This window comes from Myodes glareolus, chromosome 27 (genome assembly GCF_982192425.1).
Source record: "Myodes glareolus chromosome 27, mMyoGla1.1, whole genome shotgun sequence".
NCBI lineage: Eukaryota > Metazoa > Chordata > Mammalia > Rodentia > Cricetidae > Myodes > Myodes glareolus.
Genome location: NC_142052.1, coordinates 35,300,989 through 35,321,959, shown reverse-complemented (window position 1 = coordinate 35,321,959; position 20,971 = coordinate 35,300,989). Strand labels below are relative to the sequence as shown.

At 42.7% G+C, this 20,971-nt stretch overlaps 1 protein-coding gene across 4 annotated transcripts in view; it reads left to right on the top strand.

Moving 5' to 3' along the window:
• The window catches only part of Stat4 (signal transducer and activator of transcription 4), a 113,664-nt gene that overhangs the window by 75,199 nt on the left and 17,494 nt on the right, over window positions 1–20,971 (top strand). For 3 of the 4 annotated variants that reach the window (XM_087902450.1, XM_087902451.1, XM_087902449.1), the window contains 10 exons: window positions 3,733–3,825; window positions 6,262–6,340; window positions 9,735–9,820; window positions 11,375–11,526; window positions 13,241–13,399; window positions 14,032–14,124; window positions 17,150–17,209; window positions 17,466–17,483; window positions 17,561–17,669; window positions 18,776–18,820. In XM_087902450.1, coding sequence (XP_087758576.1) covers window positions 3,733–3,825; window positions 6,262–6,340; window positions 9,735–9,820; window positions 11,375–11,526; window positions 13,241–13,399; window positions 14,032–14,124; window positions 17,150–17,209; window positions 17,466–17,483; window positions 17,561–17,669; window positions 18,776–18,820 — 894 coding nt within the window. The remainder of the gene's footprint in view (window positions 1–3,732; window positions 3,826–6,261; window positions 6,341–9,734; window positions 9,821–11,374; window positions 11,527–13,240; window positions 13,400–14,031; window positions 14,125–17,149; window positions 17,210–17,465; window positions 17,484–17,560; window positions 17,670–18,775; window positions 18,821–20,971) is intronic. The other variant, XM_087902452.1, reaches the window with a different exon arrangement.

Sequence of the window (20,971 nt, the reverse complement as noted above, 5' to 3'; positions counted from 1 at the left end):
AGCGTGGTAAGAACCTAGCAAAGATAAGTAGGGGGATCAACAATCTCTAAGGCACACTTTCTCAGTTAATTTTCTAAGTTCATAAGCCAATACATTTTCTAAATGACATTCTCCATACTTGAGTGACTCATACAACTTGTGAAGATCTAACGAGAGTATGTTTTTTAAAACTATAAAAACTTCTAGAAAATATCATATTGAGTGAGGTAACCCAGACCCAGAAAGACAAATATAACATGTACCCACTCATAAGTGGCTTATAAACATAAAGCAAAGAAAAAACAGCCTACAATTCACAATCCCAGAGAACCTAGACAACAAAGAGGATCCTAAGAAAGACATACATGGATCTAATCTATGTGGGAAGTAGAAAAAGACAAGATCTCCTGAGTAAATTGGAAGCATGGGGATCATGGGAGAGGGTAAAAGGGGAGGGGGAGGAAGGGGAGCAGAGAAAAATATATAGCTCAGTGAAAACAATAAAAGAAACTTCTAAGGGGCTGGAGAGATGTCTCAGAGGCTAAGAGCACTGGCTGCTTTTCCAGAGGTCCTGAGTTCAGTTCCCAGCAACCACATGGTGGTTCACAACCCTCTGCAATGCATCCCAGTACCCTCTCCTGGCCTGCAGTACAGGCACACATGCAGGCAGAACACTGTATACATAACAAATAAATATTAAAAAAAAACAGCAAAAAGACTTCTAGTCACTATTAGGTGTAACATGAGGGCTGGCTTATTGGGGTTTCTGTCCCGCCCAGTACCCCACAGCCCGCATACCCCAAGGAAAATCACACACAGGACTCCATAAGGTTATAAACTGATTGGTCCATTAGGTCAGGGTCCTTATTAGTCCTTGTAACTTATATTAATCCATTATCAGTATCTATGTTAGCCACACGGCTCAGTACCTTTCTCAGCATGGCAGCTCACATCTTTCCTCTCCGGTGATCTGGGCAGAACTGCGGAGGGAGCTTCCTGCTTGCTAGAATACTCCCAGTCTCTTTGCTCCACCTCTACTTTCTGTCTGGCTTTCCCACCTACTGCCTGCCTGGCCAATCAGCGTTTTATTAAAATATGATTGACAGAATACAGATAATTCTCCCGCACCAAGCAGGGTATGGATGTTTTTGTAAGACTTTTGAGTTTTAATAACTTATTCTCGGGTAATGAAGAATGGTATTGTTTTCATTTGGAAGCTCCAGTTTAGGACTGTCTTTTTATTTTATTTTATTTTTATTTTTATTTGAGACAGGGTTTCTCTGTGTAGCAGTCCTAGCTATCCTGGAACTCGCTTTGTAGATCAGGCTGGCCTGGAACTCACAGAAATCCACCTGCCTCTGTGCTGGGAGTACAGGCGTGCACCACCACTGCCCAGCTAGGGCTGTCCATTTTTCTGCCTGTCCATACATAGTTGTCCCGTCTCCTCTCTGTGTGTCTATTTTTCTCACCCGCAGTCTCTGTCTCCTCTTTCACGCATGCGTGCCCTCCACTCCCTCCAAATGTTAGCTACTAGTCAAGTCAGAATGCTTGAGTACATACTAATCAAAGTAACTCTGAAACTATGTTACTATTGCATGCTATCATAAACAAAGGATTTCTTTAAATTTCAAGTATGTAGACAAATAATGGAATGATGGAGATGGGTGTGCGAGAGGGAAGGCTTTCCGGATCGGAAAAATGCAGTACGGTTAAGAGCTCTCCTTCGGGAGCTGACAACGTGCGTTTTTCTTGAGGTCCCGCCAGGACTCTGCGGTGCCTTGTCGAGTCCTCCTTCCCGACCTCTCTCTCTGCTCAGCTCTGTGATGCAGGGGCCGCTTATCCATCTGTTCTCATCTTCAGACAGCTGAGCGCTTTGCGTTTCAGGGCCATCCTCGGTGTTAGACTGTTAGCGTGGCCAAGATACAGGGCTTGGGGGAGCCGCTTGGCCTTTCTGCTTACCCGAATTGTTCCCCCCCTCCCGATTCCCTCAGTAAGTTCCCTTTGCTGTCGGGTAAAAGTGGATCCTAGCTCAGCAGGTGCGACACCTCAGTTGCTGATTGAAGCCCAAGTTAATGTGAACCTATAACACTAATTTAAAATTAGATGAAGTTCAAGAGTAATGGGACTAGACTGTAGGAAATTATGGGACTTTTTTCTTTAAGCCGTGAGGTAGGAGCTAGAGAGATGGCTCCACGGTTAAGAGCACTTGCTGCTCTCCCGGAGGACCCCAGTTCCGTTTCTGGCACCCACATTGGGGAGCTCCCAACTGCCAATAATTCCAGCTGCAGGACATCAGACTTCTAGACTCTGCTCCATCTGCACAGATGTGGTACACACCATACACACACACACACATGCACGCACACACAAAGATAAAATCTTTTTAAAAATCATAAAATGACACATAATTTTGCGATTTAGTGTTAATATTACATTTTGGTAATGTGTTATTCTTGTCATATCTACTTAATACCAAGGATCTATGCACATATTCATATACTTATATCCCTACATGCATCTCTAAGTAGAAATTATGTCTAGTGTTTTGTAATCTGCTTAGTTACTTAGATTATAACACTGTCTGCGTCATGTCAGTTAGTACTTTCCACAGTGCCCAGAGCCAGACCTTTCTCTAAGGCCCCAGTGGAAGGACAAGGGGAACTTTAGTCCCGTGTCCTTATTGAGAAGTGGATTTGTCAAGGTTGGTTAGGGTTGGAGCCTTGGAGGAGCCACGGTTGTGGCCTCTGGAGACCTGACTCTTTCCCCCGCACTGTGGTTTTCTGTCCTTAGGCAACTGTCTGAGGTATCCCGTGTTCTCTTTTTCAACAGTGTCTTACTTAACTCTCTGCTTACCTTGACTGCCCCCTCCCTGCAGGCATATATGTATGTGTGTGTGTGTGTGTATATGCATATATAATGGATATATGTGTATATACATATGTATATATAAATAACCATTTATGTGTATATATGTGTGTGTGTGCATATATATATACGTATGTATATGTATGTATATATATACATATACACACACATATATAGAAAACTATTTGTCCAGAACCAACAGGAATAAGGACACAGACCTAGCATTCTCTTTGTCTTCTCATCATGGCATCCGAGAAAAATTTTGAGTCGGTCTGACTGTGGACACTACAAGCTTAATTTTTTTTCTGTGCTGGGTGTTGGGAACCTGGAGCCTGGTGCCTTCTCTGCCAGTAGGCCATATGCCCAGCTCTTCCAGCAGGAGTTTTAATGGCTGTATCTCATTGTATCTCATTGCTCCAAACCTCAAGTCAAAGTAGTATATCCTTGACAATAACCATAAAGACGCTTTTTTTTGTTTGTTTTTGTTTTTGTTTTCTTTCTTTTATTTATTTATTTTTGTTTTTTGTTTTTTTAAGTTTATTCAAATATAAAAGTTTCCATTTTCGCCCCCCCCTCCCAGCACCCTCCCACTCCCCCCACTCCCTTTCCTCTTCCCTCTCCATCCCTAAGAGCAGTCAGGATTTCCTGCCCTGTGGGTAGTTCAAGTTCCTCCCCGCTCCCTCCAGGTCCAGGAAGGTGAGTATCCAAACAGACTGGATCCCCCAAAATCCAGAATATGCAGAGGAAACAAGTCCCAGAGTCATTGTCAATGGCTTTTTAGAAAGACTTCGGGTCAGCCACATTCAGGGAATCCCGCCTCCTCCAGAGAATCTGGCATAAAGACGCTTTTATCAACAACAGTGATATTTCAAGACATTCTTTTTGCAGGGACCTCTGGAGAAATCCTTACAAAGTTCTTCGGTGTCAGAAAGACAGAGAAGCGTGGAGCACAAAGTGGCCGCCATTAAAAACAGTGTGCAGGTGAGTGACATTGTGCGGATGTCTCAGGTGAGTGGCCTTAGGTAGCCGCCTAGAAAGGGTAGGGGCAGCCTGGGTGCCAGTGTGGACAGGTCTCAGAGGACAGCGGGTTTCCCTCACGCTGTGCTTGTATAGGAAAGGTTCCCTTGAGGAGGCTTTTAAACGCAACCTGCTTCTAGTACCAAGTGTCTTCTAGCGCAAGTGGGGTAACTTGTAGCTCTTAAGAAGTGTATCCATTTCATCTCATTGGGCTCTGTATTCTTTTATTTTCCTTTATCTGTAGAGCCCGTTATACCGCTCATTTCCTTTGATATTAGTACATTTTGGTTTCTCCTCTCCTCCCTCCCACCTGTCCTATAAACAGAGACGTTTTATGAACTGTGGTGCACACCTTTAATCCAGCACTCGGGAGGCAGAGGCAGGAGGATCTCTGTGAGTTTGAGGCCAGTGTAGTATACATCTCAATTTCCAGGACAGCCAGGGTGGCATAGAGCCTGTTTCAAAGAGAAATAAAATAAAAACAAAAGAGCAGAGACCAAAGCTGGAAGTCCAGATACGTGCTCAAGTCCATAGACTAAAGAAGTCCCAGAGAGGAGGAAAGCCGTCTAAATGCAGGATCCGGGAGAGTCTGGTTAGGGCTTAGGGGCCAAAGCCAGGCTGCTAGATCTCCCCAGACACACAACTCATTTCACATAGTTAAGCCTTTCTCTCTCTCTCTCTCTCTCTCTCTCTCTCTCTCTCTCTCTCTCTCTCCTCCTCCTCCTCCTCCTCCTCCTCCTCCTCCTCCTCCTCCTCCTTCTACTTCTTTTTTCTTTTGATTTTTCGAGACAGGGTCTCTCTGTGTAGTCCTGTCTGTCCTGGAACTCACTCTGTAGAGCAGGCTGACTGCCCTCAAGTTAACAGAGGTAGAGCTGCTTGTGCTTCCTAAGTGAGGAACGTGTGCCGGGATCAAAGACATGTACCCCAGAATCAAAGGCATGTACCCCAACTGCCTGGCTCAGGCCTCTGTTTCTTTGTCTGCAAAAGGAAGAATGGATACAGTGAACAAGAATGGATACAGTGGACAATAATGGGAACAGTTATATTCAAATAAGAGTGGATACAGTGGATAATAGTAGATACAGTGGAAAATAATAGATACAGTGGACAAGAATGGATACAGGGGACTTTTGAGTACTGAGAAACCTAGAAGAGATGATACGTGAAAAGCCAATACTCAAGATCTCAACTATTATGACTAAGCAGGAAACATGAATGGGTTTGGAGAAAAGTCAAGAACTCAAAGACAGAAATAAGGAATGCAGGCATATTTTTAGACGTAGAAAGAAAACTGGTTTAGGCAGAATTATCATAAGCTGTTCTTCTCTGATGCTTGTACACTGGCACAGAGCAGACCGAACCCTGAGAGGACAAAAGGATCCGTTTCCTCCAGCACATGAAGTTGTGTGATTAGCAGCCCCTGAAACTAATTGAGAAATGAGGGGAGAGATGCGGAAAGATTTCCTACGCAGGCAGAAAAGCGTTGGGAGAGCTAGATAGCTCAGGGATTAACAGCACCTGCTGCTCTTTTATTTTTATTGCTTGTATTGAGCTAGATATTTTTCTCCACTCCACTCCCTTCTTCCTCTCTCCCCTTCTACCCTCTCTCTCATGATCCCCACACTTCCAATTTTCTCAGGAGATCTTGTCTTTTTCTATTTCCCATGTAGATTAGATCCATCTCTGTCTCTCTTAAGGTCCTCTTTGTTGTCTAGGTTCTCTGGGGCTGTGATTTATAGGCTGGTTTTTCTTTCCTTTATGCCTAAAAGTCACTTATGAGTGAGTCCATATGATATTTTTATTTCTTGGTCTGGGTTACCTCAATATGTTTTTTTCTAGAACCATCCATTTGCCTGCAAATTTCAAGGTGTCATTGTTTTCTTGTTTTTTTTTTTTTCTGCTATGTGATACTCCAGTGTGTAAATGTACCACATTTTTCTTATCCATTCTTCGGTCAAGGGGCATTTAGGTTGTTTCCAGGTTCTGGCAATGACAAACAATGCTACTATGAACATAGTTGAGCACATGTCCTTGGGTTATGATTGAGCATCCTTTGGCTATATACCCAAAAGCGGTATTGCTGGGTCTTGAGGTAAGTTGTTTCCTAATGCAGAGGACCTGTGTTTGGTTCCCACTTGGCAGTTCACAACTCTCTGTCACTCCAGTTTTTGAGGATCTAATGCCCTCTCCTGAAGTTCTCAGATACTGCACACATGTGTGCTCATAAACATAAAATATAAATAAATATTTCTTAAAGAGGTGTAGGCTCCTGACAGATGCTGCTGGAGGCTGGGATCCCCAGCGTATTGTTTAGAAGTACATATAATGTTTCTATGGTGTGTACAAACATTGCAACATAGTTTAGTATTTCCTTTTGAGCATGTTCTCTTTTGTATAAAGATGACAGAACAAGACACCAAATACTTAGAAGATCTTCAAGATGAATTTGACTACAGATATAAAACAATTCAGACAATGGGTAAGTTATTGTTTTGTCTATAACTATACATGGGGACATAAAAGTAACATAATTATTAAGATTCTCCGCTGGTAAGAGTGGAGTTGCAAGCAACCTTAATCTTCCTTCTTTGGGTCCCCCACCAGTTTCATTTTTGAAAAATGGAGACAAAGAATATTTCCAGTTTTGCTTCTTCCTCCTCTCCGTTTAGGTTATAAACACATTTATCTACTAACCAGTTCAAAGCAAATTACAGGTTACATGAGAAATGATATCCACTACAACAAGTGTCTTCCCCTGAAAGAACATTCTAAGGCGTCAGGGCTTCAGGGCTGGGTATGGTGTACATGCTTAGAATCCCAACGATTGGGAGGCTGGAGCAGGAGGAAGGAGAATTGGAAGCCATCCTGAGATACAGAGCAAGAAACTTCCTCAAAAGAAAAATAAAACTCAACTAATAAAAATAAAAATAATCATCTAGTACAGTCAGTAAGTTACTGATATTAAACGAGTTCTTATAATTTTAAAAAATTATAAAGTAGAACTCTGCTTCATAGAAAAAATGGCAATGTAGGCAAAAGTATTAAAAATAAAAACCACATGAACTTTCACAATCTACAGATAAAGATGTAAAAATGTCTTACGTCTTCTCTACACAGTCAAAAATGTGTATATCTATGTATTTATCTCCCAAAGCACTAGACATTTTATATATATTCTTATAAACAAATTTTTAAAGTTTTATTTTTAAGTATTTCTAAAACATAATTTTAACAACTGAATAAACTTGAAAAACAAAGGTACGGAATTTGACTCTGTACTCACACATTAAGCTTGTTTATAGTTAGATGATTAGCGTTGTAAAACAACTAGTTATAGTTAGATGGATGGAGAAAATGAAAATATTTTTAAGACCTGAGCTATATAAGCAATAGCAAATTTGTAATCTGCGATGCAATCGTTGGGATAGCTGCTGAGATTCTAGTTGGTTCTGTCGGGATTAGTTGACAGGTCTATGCCGGCTTAGAGTTGTTGATTTTGCTCCTCATACTTTGCTTGTGTCAGACAACAGAGGACATTAGACATGTGTCTCATATACTTTTCTGTTGCCGAAAAGAGCAGCCTTTAGAAGTAAGTATTTAATTGGAGCTTGATCATAGTTTCGGAGGGTTAACCCATTATCATGGAGGGGAGCATGGTGGTGTGCAGGCAACCGAGGGAACAGTAGCTGAGGGCTACATCCTGATCCACAGTCAGAGAAAGAGAGAGAGACTCTGGGCCTGGCGTGAGGTTTCGAAACCTCAAAGCCTACCCCCAGTGACACACCTCCTCCAACGAGGCCACAACTTCTGCAGTCCTTCCCAAACAGTTCTTCTGGCTGGGAATCAAGCATTCAAACTGTAAACAGAGTTTACACTTTAGTTCCCGGCCACCCACACCCAAATTATCACACAAAAGCTATATTAATTACAACACTATTTGGCCTATTTGCTCAGGCTTCTTATTAACTAGCTCTTACATCTTAAATTAACCCATTTCTATTATCTTATATTTTATCACAAGGCTTGCGGTTTGTTACCTCTTGCTTCTGGGGCAGATACATGGTGTCTCCATAACCCCACCTTCTTTCTTCTCTATCTTTGCTTGGATTTCCTACATTGCTCTGTTCTGCCCTGCCATAAGGCCAAAGCAGCTTCATTATTAACCAATGGTAATAAAACAAACTCACATTGTGCAGAGGGGAATCCCACATCACAAACATATGAGTTATGGGATTATTCTCATCCAAACCATAACAAAGGAAGATGGAAACCCTGTAATGTTTTTACAATTTTATTTCCAAATAGTTTTTAAAAGAAACCAATATAAACATCTATTTTATGGAATCCCCTTTAACTATTCAAACATTATTAACACAAACCTAGAAGGCAGTATAGGTGACCATTACCAAATGCCTAATTTTCTGAAGAAGGTTCAGATTGTATTCAGTCATCTTTAGGATGTCAAGACTGCCTTTAAATATTAAAAATGTTCATGATTATTTACATGTTCGAATTTTCTCTTTAGAAGAAATAACACAACTTAGGCTTAATCACTTATTAAAGGGATCCATGATCCTGGAAATGTCGGGAAACACTGAATAGTTCATCAAGTTTCACTGAAGACAGACATATTCCATTTTCCACATAAGCTGTGAAGTTTAAGACTTACAATATAACACGGTACCCTAAACAATAAAACTATTTTGAGTGTAACATTTATTATCTATGTTACCTCAACACTTTTCAGTTTTCATGTATATTGTAAAGAGTTTAAAAACAAATTCCGATGTGGTGGTTTACACCTGTAGCCCAGCACGTGGGAGGTGGAGGCAAGAAGAATTTAAGGTCACTTCTCAGCTACACAGGAGTAGAAGGCCACCCTGGGTTGTGTGACAGCCCGCATCAACAGACAGACACCAAAACATGGTTAAAAATGACCATTTTGAATGACTTACATCAACAAGCATTTTCCCCTCATGGATACGAGTGAAATGAAAGACAACAAGAGAAACAAATTAGAGAGGAAAAAACTGGAAGGTATTGGCTAATGTAGTTTCAGTAGATAAAGCAATATACACACAACATTTTACTGTGAGTAGCATCGAAGAAATGGAGAATTTGTGAGCTGTTAAAACCAGAAATAACATCCTGAAGATTAGCGATATTTGAAGAGAAATTTGGAACAGTGGTTTTGTCGGCTTTTTTTTTTTTTTAAAGATAAGCATCCCCAGCCCTCCACACTTACTGTGTACCAATATTCAAACTAAGAAGTATGGTATTGGTTTATGGCCTATCTTCCCATTCAAGGGGCTAAATGATTTTTCATTTTGGATCATTTTCTGTACTTTTCCCTGACCGGTTCTTCTGTGAAGCTAGTCCATTTTGTAAAATGGAAAAGTAGATATTTTAGTTTTACTAGTTCTTGTAAGTTCATTAAGACTAACTAACTCTCCCAGGCAGAGAATGAAGGGACTGGGGAGAGTTGGGTAGAGGCCATAGAAGGAGTCTCATGATTTAATCATGAGCACAAGGAATCCCCCTTTTCTTATATCTAACCAGCATTTTTTCCTTAGTTCAGGCAGAACCAGTAAAACAAGCCCTTACTAGACCTTCCTTTGTCCACCACCAAAAACCAAGTACCAGGTGAAGAGCATCCTCCTTCTGACATGTAGATAAAAGGTCCCTGTGCACGCTTGGCTGGAATCCTTCCTGGCAGGATGAGAACGTTCCCAGATGGCCTTCCATGTTGTCTACGGCAGTCCCTGGTCCTGCCCAGGGCTGGTGTGGAACTGGGCTGAGATGGGTTTGGCTTTGGGGGATAAAAGGCTTGCCCAGAGTTGAGCATTCTGAACCTGGTTTCCTTTCCTTTGCAGATCACGGGGAGAAGAACAGCATTCTAATGAACCAGGAAGTGTTGACACTGCAAGAAATGCTTAACAGCCTGGACTTCAAGAGAAAGGTTGGTTGGTGGAGAGTTTTAATCGGCCATTTTGCCTGCCTTTCTTTTCCTAAGTCTCATCCTACTGAAAATAACCAAGGCCTCAGATTTTATCAGTTCCATTTACACTGAATGAAAACAAGGTGGTGTTTCCAGAAACTGTCCTCCCTGACTGAGTCTGCTTGGGTAGCCATCCTGCACCCACACCCCTGGCCTGTGAAACGCTGCCGGAGGTATCATTAACTTAAGGCAGAAGGTGTACCATGTTTTGTTGTTTACTGTGCAGCATGCTGAAGTGGGTTACACTACACATTTATAATTAAAAATTGCTCGATGACTTAAAACTTTATTGGAAAAAAATACTATGTTCTATATTTTAGTCTGAGGATGAGATTGTTAAATATTTTCCTATTTATGAAATCTTCCAAACTTAAGTGTCGTTTGTTGGCAACCAAGCATAAATATTTTTTGACTCAATGAAACATTTTCAAGAGATTAAATATTCTTATTTCAATTTTCTTCCTGTCTTTAAAAGGCTATGCCGTTGGTATTTAGCCAATAACTGTTAAATCAGTAGTTCATTTCTAAGCAATTACTTTTTGGTGAATGAACTTACATGACTCCATATAAGTTTATTTCACCTTAAATTGATTATAAATATAACTAGGAATATTTATATATTGCACGTGTGCAAGGAATGAATCCAAATGTAAGGCTTTTATGGAAAATCTGCTTACATTCTACATGTACCATCTTATTTTGTTTGAAAAACAGAATTGGAGAAGGAACTCTGAAAATAACTGAGCTCATCCACCCAGTTACATATACGAGAAAACTAAGTTATAGCAAGGCAAATGCTTTGCTCGAGCTCGCGGTGTTGTTGAAAACTTAAGAGAAACTCCGTCTCTTGATCCCTATGCCTAGAAAGTTACTTCGAGATGTCTCCACGAGTACAAGTAAAGTCTGAAGAAAAAGTAACATGGAAAGACATGCGTTTTAATCAGCGTATTTGCAAATAGATGGATAGTCACATTCATTTTTTAAAGAACAAACATAGAAACAGGCACTGGAGCAATGGCTCCCGGGTTCAGAGCACTGACTGCTCTCTAGAGGGAGCAGATTCCATTCCCAGAAGCCACACTGTGGCTCATCACCAACTGAAACTCCGCCTCTAGAGGATCCGATACCTCTTCTGGCTTCGGTAGGCACTGCACACACGCACCGTCTGGACGTACATGCGGACACACCACCTGTACACACATAAACAAGTAAAACAAGCAACTATTCAAACTCCTGTGTAGGACAACAAGATTCAGTATTGGCACAGAAGTTTCCGTTGGACACACGGAAATTGAAACTTGGGAATGTCTACTGTGGCCACAATTCTTGTGACACGACCCAGTTGTAAAGACTTTAACATTTGAAAAGGCAATGCTGGACCAAGTAGGAGCTGGTCTCGATCCAGTGTTTGGCTAATTCTCATCAAGCCTTCATCTCTCAGGTCAGTATGGTTTGTCAGCAGAAGCGTAACCTGGGCGTCGTTCTGTGCATCTCTTTCCCCGCCTCTGGTTTTAGGAAGCCCTCAGTAAGATGACACAGATCGTGAACGAGTCGGACCTGCTGATGAACAACCTGTTGATAGAGGAGCTGCAGGACTGGAAGAGGCGGCAGCAGATCGCTTGCATCGGCGGCCCGCTCCACAGTGGGCTGGACCAGCTTCAGAACTGGTAAAGCCATTGACTTCAGTTCTAGTGAAAACCACAGGAAGTGCAGGCTTGGGGTGTTCAGCGAACAAGTGCACGGGTTAGACCAAGCACAGAGGCAAAGGAAGCATCTCCCATGCATAAGAATTCCTCAGTATTCAGACATTGATAGCTTAAAAGACTCAAATGAGTGGTTTGAAGCCAACAATGCATTGTCTGCACAGATGTAAGAAAAAATAGCTTCAAAAATCTTTTAAAAAAACCCAACTTTTTAAAATGTGTGTCTTATGATATGAGTTAAACATTTAGTTTTATGCTTTCAAACACATTCACTTTGTTAAGGATGTTGGTCAGGGTTGCAGACTTTCAGTTGGGAAAGAATTGGGAAATCGAACACGCATCATGACCGTAGTTGGAAATAGCTTATAAACTTGAAAATTACTAAGTCAATTTTCTGTTCTTACAAGAAGGAGGTTGTGAGAGACAATACACATGTTTTAGTTTCGATTTGGCCATCCTTCGGTATACAAATATCGCAGAACACCATGTGTAAAACCACAAATATACACAAGGTTTGCTGACCAGTTAAAAAGAAAGTTCAGCTAGGCAGAGCGACACACACCTCCATCTCAGGGAGCCGCAAATGCAGAACAAGGCCCTCTATAAAAGTATAACACCATTTCAAGTGACATAATCTTCAACAGTCAACAACAAGGCGTCTCCACTTAAAACACAGACCCGCTATTAAATGTAGATACTACCTTTTTACAAGATAAAATGTTGATACAAGTTTTCCGACTCACCAACAGAAAATAAGACTGTCTGAGAGAGCAATAGAAAAACACACAGAGAAACCGAATTGTTCCGTTAAAATTTCAAAATTGCTTTCTGAGGGATAATTCCAGAAAATGGAAGTCTGTCATGCTCCTGCTTGTTCAGGCTTACCTCTCAAGAGAAGTAAAGACGTGCGTGCACTCGTTTCAAAATATACTGATTTTTCTCAACTCTCTAAACCCAGAGAAATTTGCTGTAAGAACAAGACAAGCAACAAAGCAATGAAGACCCCAGCCATGGTGCCCACAGTGAAACCCAGCAGGGGCCACAGCTCCTCGCCTGGTCCCTTCTGTCTAACGCTTGAGAGACGGAGTTCTATAAGGACAGTTGGGACTACTCCACTTCTCAAGCTGGGGCCCCCTCTTCTTCCTAGTCTGTCCTGGTTTTTCTCAGCCTTCTCTAGCTGACCTAATCCTCACCTCCATCTCTAAGGAAGGATCAGCTCCACTTGGATCTCAGAAGCAAGCATTCCCGAACACGGTGCAACTTCTGCCGGAATGGTTCAGTCACCGCTGCCCACTAAAACTCAGGGACAAATGTGTGCAGCGGGGGAGGGAGGTGGATTTCCACACCACAGTCTCCACGTCTTCTGCCTTACACTTTAAAATGGTCTGTCTCCAAATTCTTCACAGGCACACTTAACAGGGTCCGAAGGCCAATTAAGAGGGATTTGGCTCCAGATGTTGACACGATTTCATAAAGGATGTCTGTAAATTAAAAGCCCAAATAAGAAGATATCTAACACGATACATTTTCGAGAAGAGAAGGTTGAGGGAAAGACAATGAAATCATGATCGGAATTAAGAGATTTCTTGGATCCAATCACTTAATCATTGATTATTTAGTTGCTGAACCAGCTCGGTCACTGAGTGGGGACAAACGCCTCTCATTTGCTGTTCAATAGCTTTACCCTGTTGGCAGAAAGTCTCTTCCAACTCAGAAGACAACTGGAGAAACTCGAGGAGCAATCGTCCAAGATGACTTACGAAGGCGACCCCATCCCCGCCCAGAGAGCACACCTGCTGGAGAGAGCCACCTTCCTGATCTACAACCTTTTCAAGAAGTAAGTGAATCGCTCGCTGGCTCGCTGTGACCGTAACACTCGCTGGGCATGGGGCAGAGTGGGGAAGAGTGGTAGGGACCCCGGGATGCAGCCCAGAGAGCCCCACAACCGCATTTCCGCACTTGGCTCCTTAATCGGCAGCGTGTCTCCCGGCAGCAGACTCAGTTTCCCACACAGTAATCGAGGGCATCACCCACCTCCCACTCAGTTTTCACATTTGAGACAAGACGAAGGGTTTCTTCCTGCGAGTGCATCCACGAAACGAGGGTGGGGAGCATTTTGTGGAAGTTCACTGGTGAAAAATATCCTAATTTTTCCTGAACTCGCAACACTCAGTCCAAAACGGCATGAAACGAAGTCTCGCTTTTGTCATGTGGGATAAACATAGGTGTTTATTGAGTCCATAAGGGGTAATTAAGATTTGCGGTTGTTCATTAGGGATGACCTTCAGACCTTTTCCCTGTCGTTTTCACACCAACGACTTGAGAAGCTGCTGGGGAGACCGGAGTGGGATGGGGGCGTCAGCCTCTTCCAGGTGTAAGAAGTTCGGGCTTTGTGGGAAAAGAATCGCATCCAGTTTCTCTGTGGTTTACATTTTCAATCTTTTCAAACGGTCTTTCCTTCCCACCTAGCTCGTTTGTGGTTGAGCGGCAGCCGTGCATGCCGACACACCCTCAGAGGCCGATGGTCCTTAAAACCCTCATCCAGTTCACCACCAAACTGAGGTAGGTGGAGCACAGCCCGTTCTTTTATATCTCCGGCGTGACAACCACTGCTAACGAAGGCACCTTCCGTTCAGCCCTTCCTCGTCCAGCCCCTGCTGAGAGCCCAAGCTGGACTCTGGCAAATCCCCGGAGGGGAGTTCTGACGAGAGTTTGCTTGTCAAGAACATGACAACGTGGGTTATTAATGGAGACATGAGGGATCTTAGCATGAACGTATGCGTTCATCATATCAGGCACTCTGGGATTAATTGCTGAAAAAGGTTAATGCGAGGAAAGACGGGAAAGACAGACAGAAGGGGAGAACTGTAGCAGACTGGACACACAGAGATCGTGGCTGACTCTGTTCGGCCACAGAGTGGAGCCTAGAGAAACAGAATGGCAAAGCAGATAGGGGACAAACGGTGGGAGACGCGATGTCCATGAAACAGGTGCCGCACGCTTCCCTGTGATGACCCAGTAAATGTGTTTCCCACAAAACTTTGAGCACCACGGTCCTCAGTGTATCCTTGCCGAGCACCTAATTTAGGGAACACATAGGCTTAGATGATTTTCGCGGAACTTTCGTTGTATATTTGATACATATTTATAAGCAACCAAAACCTAAGTTTTCCCAAGTAAACGTAAGACAAGGTGTTTCGGTCTTGCTTTCAAAGACATTTGTTGAGCCTTCAACTCCAGGCCTGGAGCTGCAGAATTCCTAATCAAAAGGAATGCTGTGTCAATTAAGATGCCTCTGTTGATCCCATGGGGGAGAACAGCTGAGTGTTCTATATGGCAGGACTGTTGATCACATAGGGGCGCTGGAACCCAGTTTTTAAAAGGAAGGCACTTTTCAGTTTGCCTTTCAAACTTTGGCTAGGAGGGTTAACCCCCAATTAACCCTCCTAGTCAATTTTTTTTCTGTGTATTTTGCCAGATTTCTTTTGAAAATATCATTCTTAAGAGTTGTTCCTTCCTCGTCTCCCTACCCCCAGGAAAGCCGGGAGACGGTGAGGAGGGAATCAGGGTGGAGACGTGGTGGACAGACTACTTTTACATCCATGTAGATAACAAGGAAGTTGGAAATGCGGGAAGAGAAAATTAGGAGATAATAGGGGCTGTCCGAAAGACATGCTGAGAGGAAAAGCCCCGAGCAGGCAGTACTTAGCCTTTGTTTGAAATGATTCCTGAGCATAGCCTTCCATCCTGGAGTTGGTATCCTGTTTACCTCCTCAGACCGCTGGGTCCTCATCTTCTCCCCTGAACTTTGGACGGACTCTCTTGCTAGACCGTCCAAATCTTCCCTCTAAAGTGTCTCTCTGCCACAGCTTTGTGCTCTCCTGTTCCAAAGAGAGGGTGACACACGGGAGACTCTAGGGCAGTGGTTCTCAACCTTCCTAATGCTGCAACCCTTTAATCCAGTTCCTCGTGCTGGGGTGACCCCCAATCATAAACTTACTTTTGTTGCCACTTCATAACTGAGACTTTGCTGCTGTTATGAATCCTACTGTAAATATCTGATAGGTGATCCCAAAGGGGTCATGACCCACAGTCTAAAAACCACTGCTCTGGGGTCAGCCATATGCACTTTACAGTGGATCAAACCTTTTCTGGAACAGATAAGGAGGAAGATGGAAAGGAAAAATCTATGTCCATGTTCACGAGAGCACACACACCCTTCGCCATCTACTACTGACTTTGCACTTAACATACTCCGCCCTGGAGCCAATCTTGCGCAACCCATTTAAGGACCCTTTGCTTTGCTGTGCACACGTCTTTGCTTGTGCTCTTGATGAGCTCTGGTTTTGTGTCTCTCCTTCTAATGCATTACCTTCATATTCTATAAATCCCGTCACTTGGCTGGATTCTTTTCTTTCACACATGGCCATGCCTACCTTCCTACTTTAGTCAAGTTTTGCTACGTGAGTTTTCAGATATCTGAGTCTCTATTTAATATTTGAGGAGTTAGGTATATATTGAATGAATGTAGGTTTGGGATGAATGCTTGCATACATGAATGAATGAGCAAGTGAATGAGTGAATGTATCTGCAGGGGCAAGGAACGCACATACAGAAGCACATCATGGATACTTTGGGGATTTGGGGTGGAGGAGCAAAAGAAGAGCCAACATCAAAAGAAGGGAACGCCAGGAATTCTTACTGAGCTTGAATTGTGCCTTTGTTTGAAGTTAGATCTGTTTTAGTTACAAGTATGTTTGCCGCTATGAAAATATATGACTATGTTTGAAATTACAAGTATAATTTAACTGTGTTTCATTTTAGAAGTTTTGTCTTCCTCAATGTTTTCGTCATCAAAATTTTCAAAATTATTTGGTTTTGCTAGGTTTACAAGACATTTGCTTTCATGATACGGGGAGAAGATGGAATTGTGTTAATAGACTTGCAAAGAATCTTTCTTAAATATATATGGTTCAGATTTCAGCCTAAATATACAGCTGTTTTTCTGAACAGACCAATGTATCTAGCTAGCGCCTGTCAACTGAGAAAATGTGCAAACATTGGTGTTTGTCAGTAATGACGTTGACTGGTGTCCGTAGAGTCACAGAACGAACTCAAGAAGATTTTACATTTTAAAGCACATCAACCTATAGGTGGAGATAATGTTTTGTTCATGTGTCTATGCTAGAAATATGCTTAGTTATTTAAATGTAGAAAAAGCTTTTACGCTGGGTGGTGGTGGTGCACATCTTTAATCCCAGCACTTCGGAAGATGAGGCAAGCGAATCTCTGTGAGCTCAGAGTCAACCTGGTCTACAAGAGCTAGTTCCAGGACAGTTAGGGCTACACAGAGAAACCCTGTCTCGAAAAAACAAAAAAAAAAAAGAAAGAGAAGGAAGGAAGGAAGAAAGAGAGAGATAGGGAAAGAAAGAAAGAAAGAAAGAAAAAAGAGAAAGAAAGAGGAAGAGAAAGAAAGAAAGAAAGAAAGAGAAAAGGAAGGAAGGAAGGAAGGAAGAGAAAGAAGAAAGAAAAATGTTTACCACTTCTAAATTTCTGTCTTTGATTCTTTTTTCCCATTTCTTCGCAGACTACTAATAAAATTACCAGAGCTCAACTACCAAGTGAAGGTGAAGGCATCCATTGACAAGTAAGATTTCTAATTCCATTTCAAATATGGCAATGACAGATTTTTTTTAAATTCTTACATAATCATTTTGAACTTGTATATCTATTTCTCTAACTTTCCTTACCACTGCAAATACTCGATTTCAAGTTCAAGCGTTTTTTAACTATGAAGACTTAGATGACGCTCCTTGTCGTGGGACTTAAAGAGGTAGTAGTCTAGAAATACCTTCCCGGGTCAAATAACCAGTTCACTTGAAAGACTCTTCTTTCTTTTACAGGAATGTCTCAACTCTGAGGTAAGATATTTACTTGGCAGATTTTTTTTAAAAAAAAATTATCTTAAGTATTTGTTGGCCCAAAACCTTTTTTAAAGGCATTTTCCCTCTAGCAATAGAAGATTTGTGCTTTGTGGGACCCAAGTCAAAGCCATGTCCATCGAGGAATCCTCCAATGGGAGTCTCTCCGTAGAATTTAGACATTTGGTAAGTAGCAAATAAGATGGCGCAGGCATGGCCCGCCACCCAGCCACACACACACCGCCCAAAGCTTTGCCAACAGGTTACGTAATTCAGAGTATTTTACTGGGCTCCTTCCGTGAGCGTTTCTTACTGGAAGAACTGGAAGACCATAGTTTCTTCCGTAATCGTTTTCTTATTTTACATAGTTCCTTACTTCATGTATCCCCTGTCAACAGTAAGAAGTTTCTTAGCTAATTTCTTACTTTCTTCTCAATATGGTACGCAAGCTGCCAGCATTGAAAAGTTCAGACAGCAGAAAGGACTTGGAGCAGGAACCCCGAAGTTCTGAAGAACTGCAGCTCAGAGCTGCCGCCATTCACGGTGGCTGGCCAAGGCTGACCGTGACAACTGCAGAGATCTGTGTTCAAGGCAGAGCTGCTCTGGTTTCATTTTTTTTTAAAGTCCCTCAGGAAGTGACACCCAATAAGGTGTGGCAGAAAGCACTTTCATTTCAGGACAACTTGGGCTGCTCTTGGGTTGTCCCAACACACCCTCGTACCATCTGCCTTGGCATTGTCTAGAAAGCTCTGGCTCCCCCACCCCATTCTGCTGCTTCTCCTGTTAACCACTTCCTCTTGACCTAGAGTTCTCTTCCTGTCTCCTCTCTCTCTCTCTCTCTCTCTCTCTCTCTCTCTCTCTCTGTCTCTGTCTCTCTCTCTCTCTCTCTCTCTCTGTGTGTGTGTGTGTGTGTGTGTGATAGTTGTTAGATTTCCAAAGGCCCTATTGCCTTTCTTGCCACCCGCTGTTTGTCTGGTTTATTAACACTTAGCCAGCATCCAGAATATGGGATGCTACCACCCCAGCCTGAAGGGTCTGCTTTCCAAAACACAAAACTGGTTAGCAAAAGACATCTGCACAGACAAATGTATGATAAGGTTCAGTTTTCTGTACTAGCGTCTGTTGGGTCTAGGTAGAAACGTAAGGTTTCAGGGAGCGAGAGAGCAAGAGTTGTTGCTCAGGAAGCAGGACTACGGCTGGGACGGTGCTGACTGTAGTTAGTGGGTGTGGCCAGCTTGATACCCAGCTGATAACGATCCTCCTTCTAAACGCTGCCATTTTCTTTCACACAGCAACCGAAGGAAATGAAGTCCAGTGCTGGAAGTAAAGGAAATGAGGTAGGAAATGTGAACTCTTGGGGAATTTTTCTGGGAAACAATCCTGTAACGGTGTTTCCCCAACTCTCTTAAACTGCTTAATTTTATATCTATCTTTCCCTTAAGTTTCCCTGATTATAAACATAAAGCTTGATCACTACAGATAATGTGGGGATTTTTTGGAGGCTAAAATTAAAATAATACATCATACCACCCTGCAGAGAAAACATTAACCTTCTGGGTACACCAGTCTAATCTTCTGTGCCTCAAAAATATGTCAGCTGGGCAGCGGTGGCACACACCATTAATCCCAGCACTTGGGAGGCGAAGGCAAGATCTCTGAGCTCAAGACCAGCCTCATCTACAGAGTGCGTTCCAGGACAGCCAGGGCTGCACAGAGAAATCTTGTCTCAAAAACAAACTGTAGCACAGGCATTATTTCATAACCCTTTGATTGACATAGCCACACATGGTGAACAGCTTACCATTTGAAGGCCATGATTTAAATGGTTTCATTGTATTATATTTTATAAAGGTGTCGCGATTTCTTTAATTAGCCTTCCATCACTGTACACTATCTTAAAAGCCTTTGTTCTCCCACAGATGTGAAGCAAGTGTCAAAAATCACGCCACATCTCATGAAAATCATAGCTGAAAAGTAATTCTTCCACTGTGTAGCATCAGTTCCTTTGGTCTGTAAAGTTTACATTTCACCAAAGGAACTGGACAAACATTCCAGTCAAGAGACTGGCTGAGTCCTGTTGGCCTGAAAAATTCGGCATTATATTTTTTATCTCCATGTTTGAGTATGGAAAAGCTAAGTCCGAGTCCACGCTCTTAACGGTGACTTGGTGTAGGAGGTCCTTCTGTATTTGTGTTGACTTCATTGGTTCAATAAGGAAGTTGTCTTGGCCTTTTGATAGGGCAGCCCATAGGTGGGCGGGGTAGACAGAACAGAATGCTGGGAGGAAGGGAAGTGTGGCAGACACCATGCTTCTCCTCTCCGAGACAGACACTGGTTAGACTCATGCACAGTCAAGTAGCAATACACATTAATGGAGACGGGTTAAACAAATATGTAAGAGTTAGCCAATGAGAGGCTAGAACTAATGGGCCAGGCCTTGTTTAAATGAATACAGTTTCTGTGGTATTATTTTGGGGGTTAAGCCGCTCCTTACTACAGTGACTGACCACTGTCACCTTTGGAATAATATGGTGGAGAAATAGTGTACTCTTTATTTCCTGAGAGGAGATGACACCTGACACACCCTGCCCAGAGATGCTGGAGATGCTGGAGATGCTGGAGATGCTGCTGAGGTGACCCCTGAGTCCTCGGTGCAGCTGTCCAGCTATTAAGAGTCTGACTGTCCAGTCTGGACAGGTCCAGTCATCGAGCCGTTAAATCACAGCTGTTAGGACAAATACATCTGAATCCTCTGGAAGAGCTGTAGAAACCAGCATCGCGTGGCAGTCTATCCCATGCCCCAGGCCTGACATCCACTCCTGGTCCCCGCTATGAGCTTTTTTGTTTCATCCTCTCTTAGAAATCGCCGTAGCCCATGGCCCCTCAAGGACAGTCCCTGCTTAAGGCAGAGCCACAAGCAGGTTTTTCCTCCCAGTGACCCTCAGGACCAGAGCCTTTGAGTTTGAGGGCTCGAGCAAAACAAATAAGTTAGGGGGACTCCCCGCCCCCGACTGAAGGGTTTCCTGAGTTCCCTGAACTGCTGTTACAAGCAGAAGCCCATTATGCCCACCTCGGTGGAATTGTGAACATAGTTGTGATATTTCATTCGGCGTGGCGTCCCTGAATGTTGTTGTTTGCGAATCCGAACAAACCAAGCACAATTATCCTGTACTTTTCTTAAGCAAAACAGATCCAAGGGGAATACCTCTAAATCGCTCAACTACCGCGGTACATTGTCATCTTGATCAACGTGAAATCAAAAATCTGTACTGGAATTTCCTTAGAGACATCCTCCTCTATCGAAGATGCATGCACTGTCTTATTAGCCCGGTCTACTTATATTGCTGTGAATTTATGTCCTCTTGTTTTCCAGCTGATAACAGAATCACAGAGCCAGACAATGACTTTGTTTCTTTTTTAAGTTTGCCAAATCAGGGCTGTTGTTTGAGATATTCCTTGAGCTCCCCCTATTGACAGCCTCTTGGTAT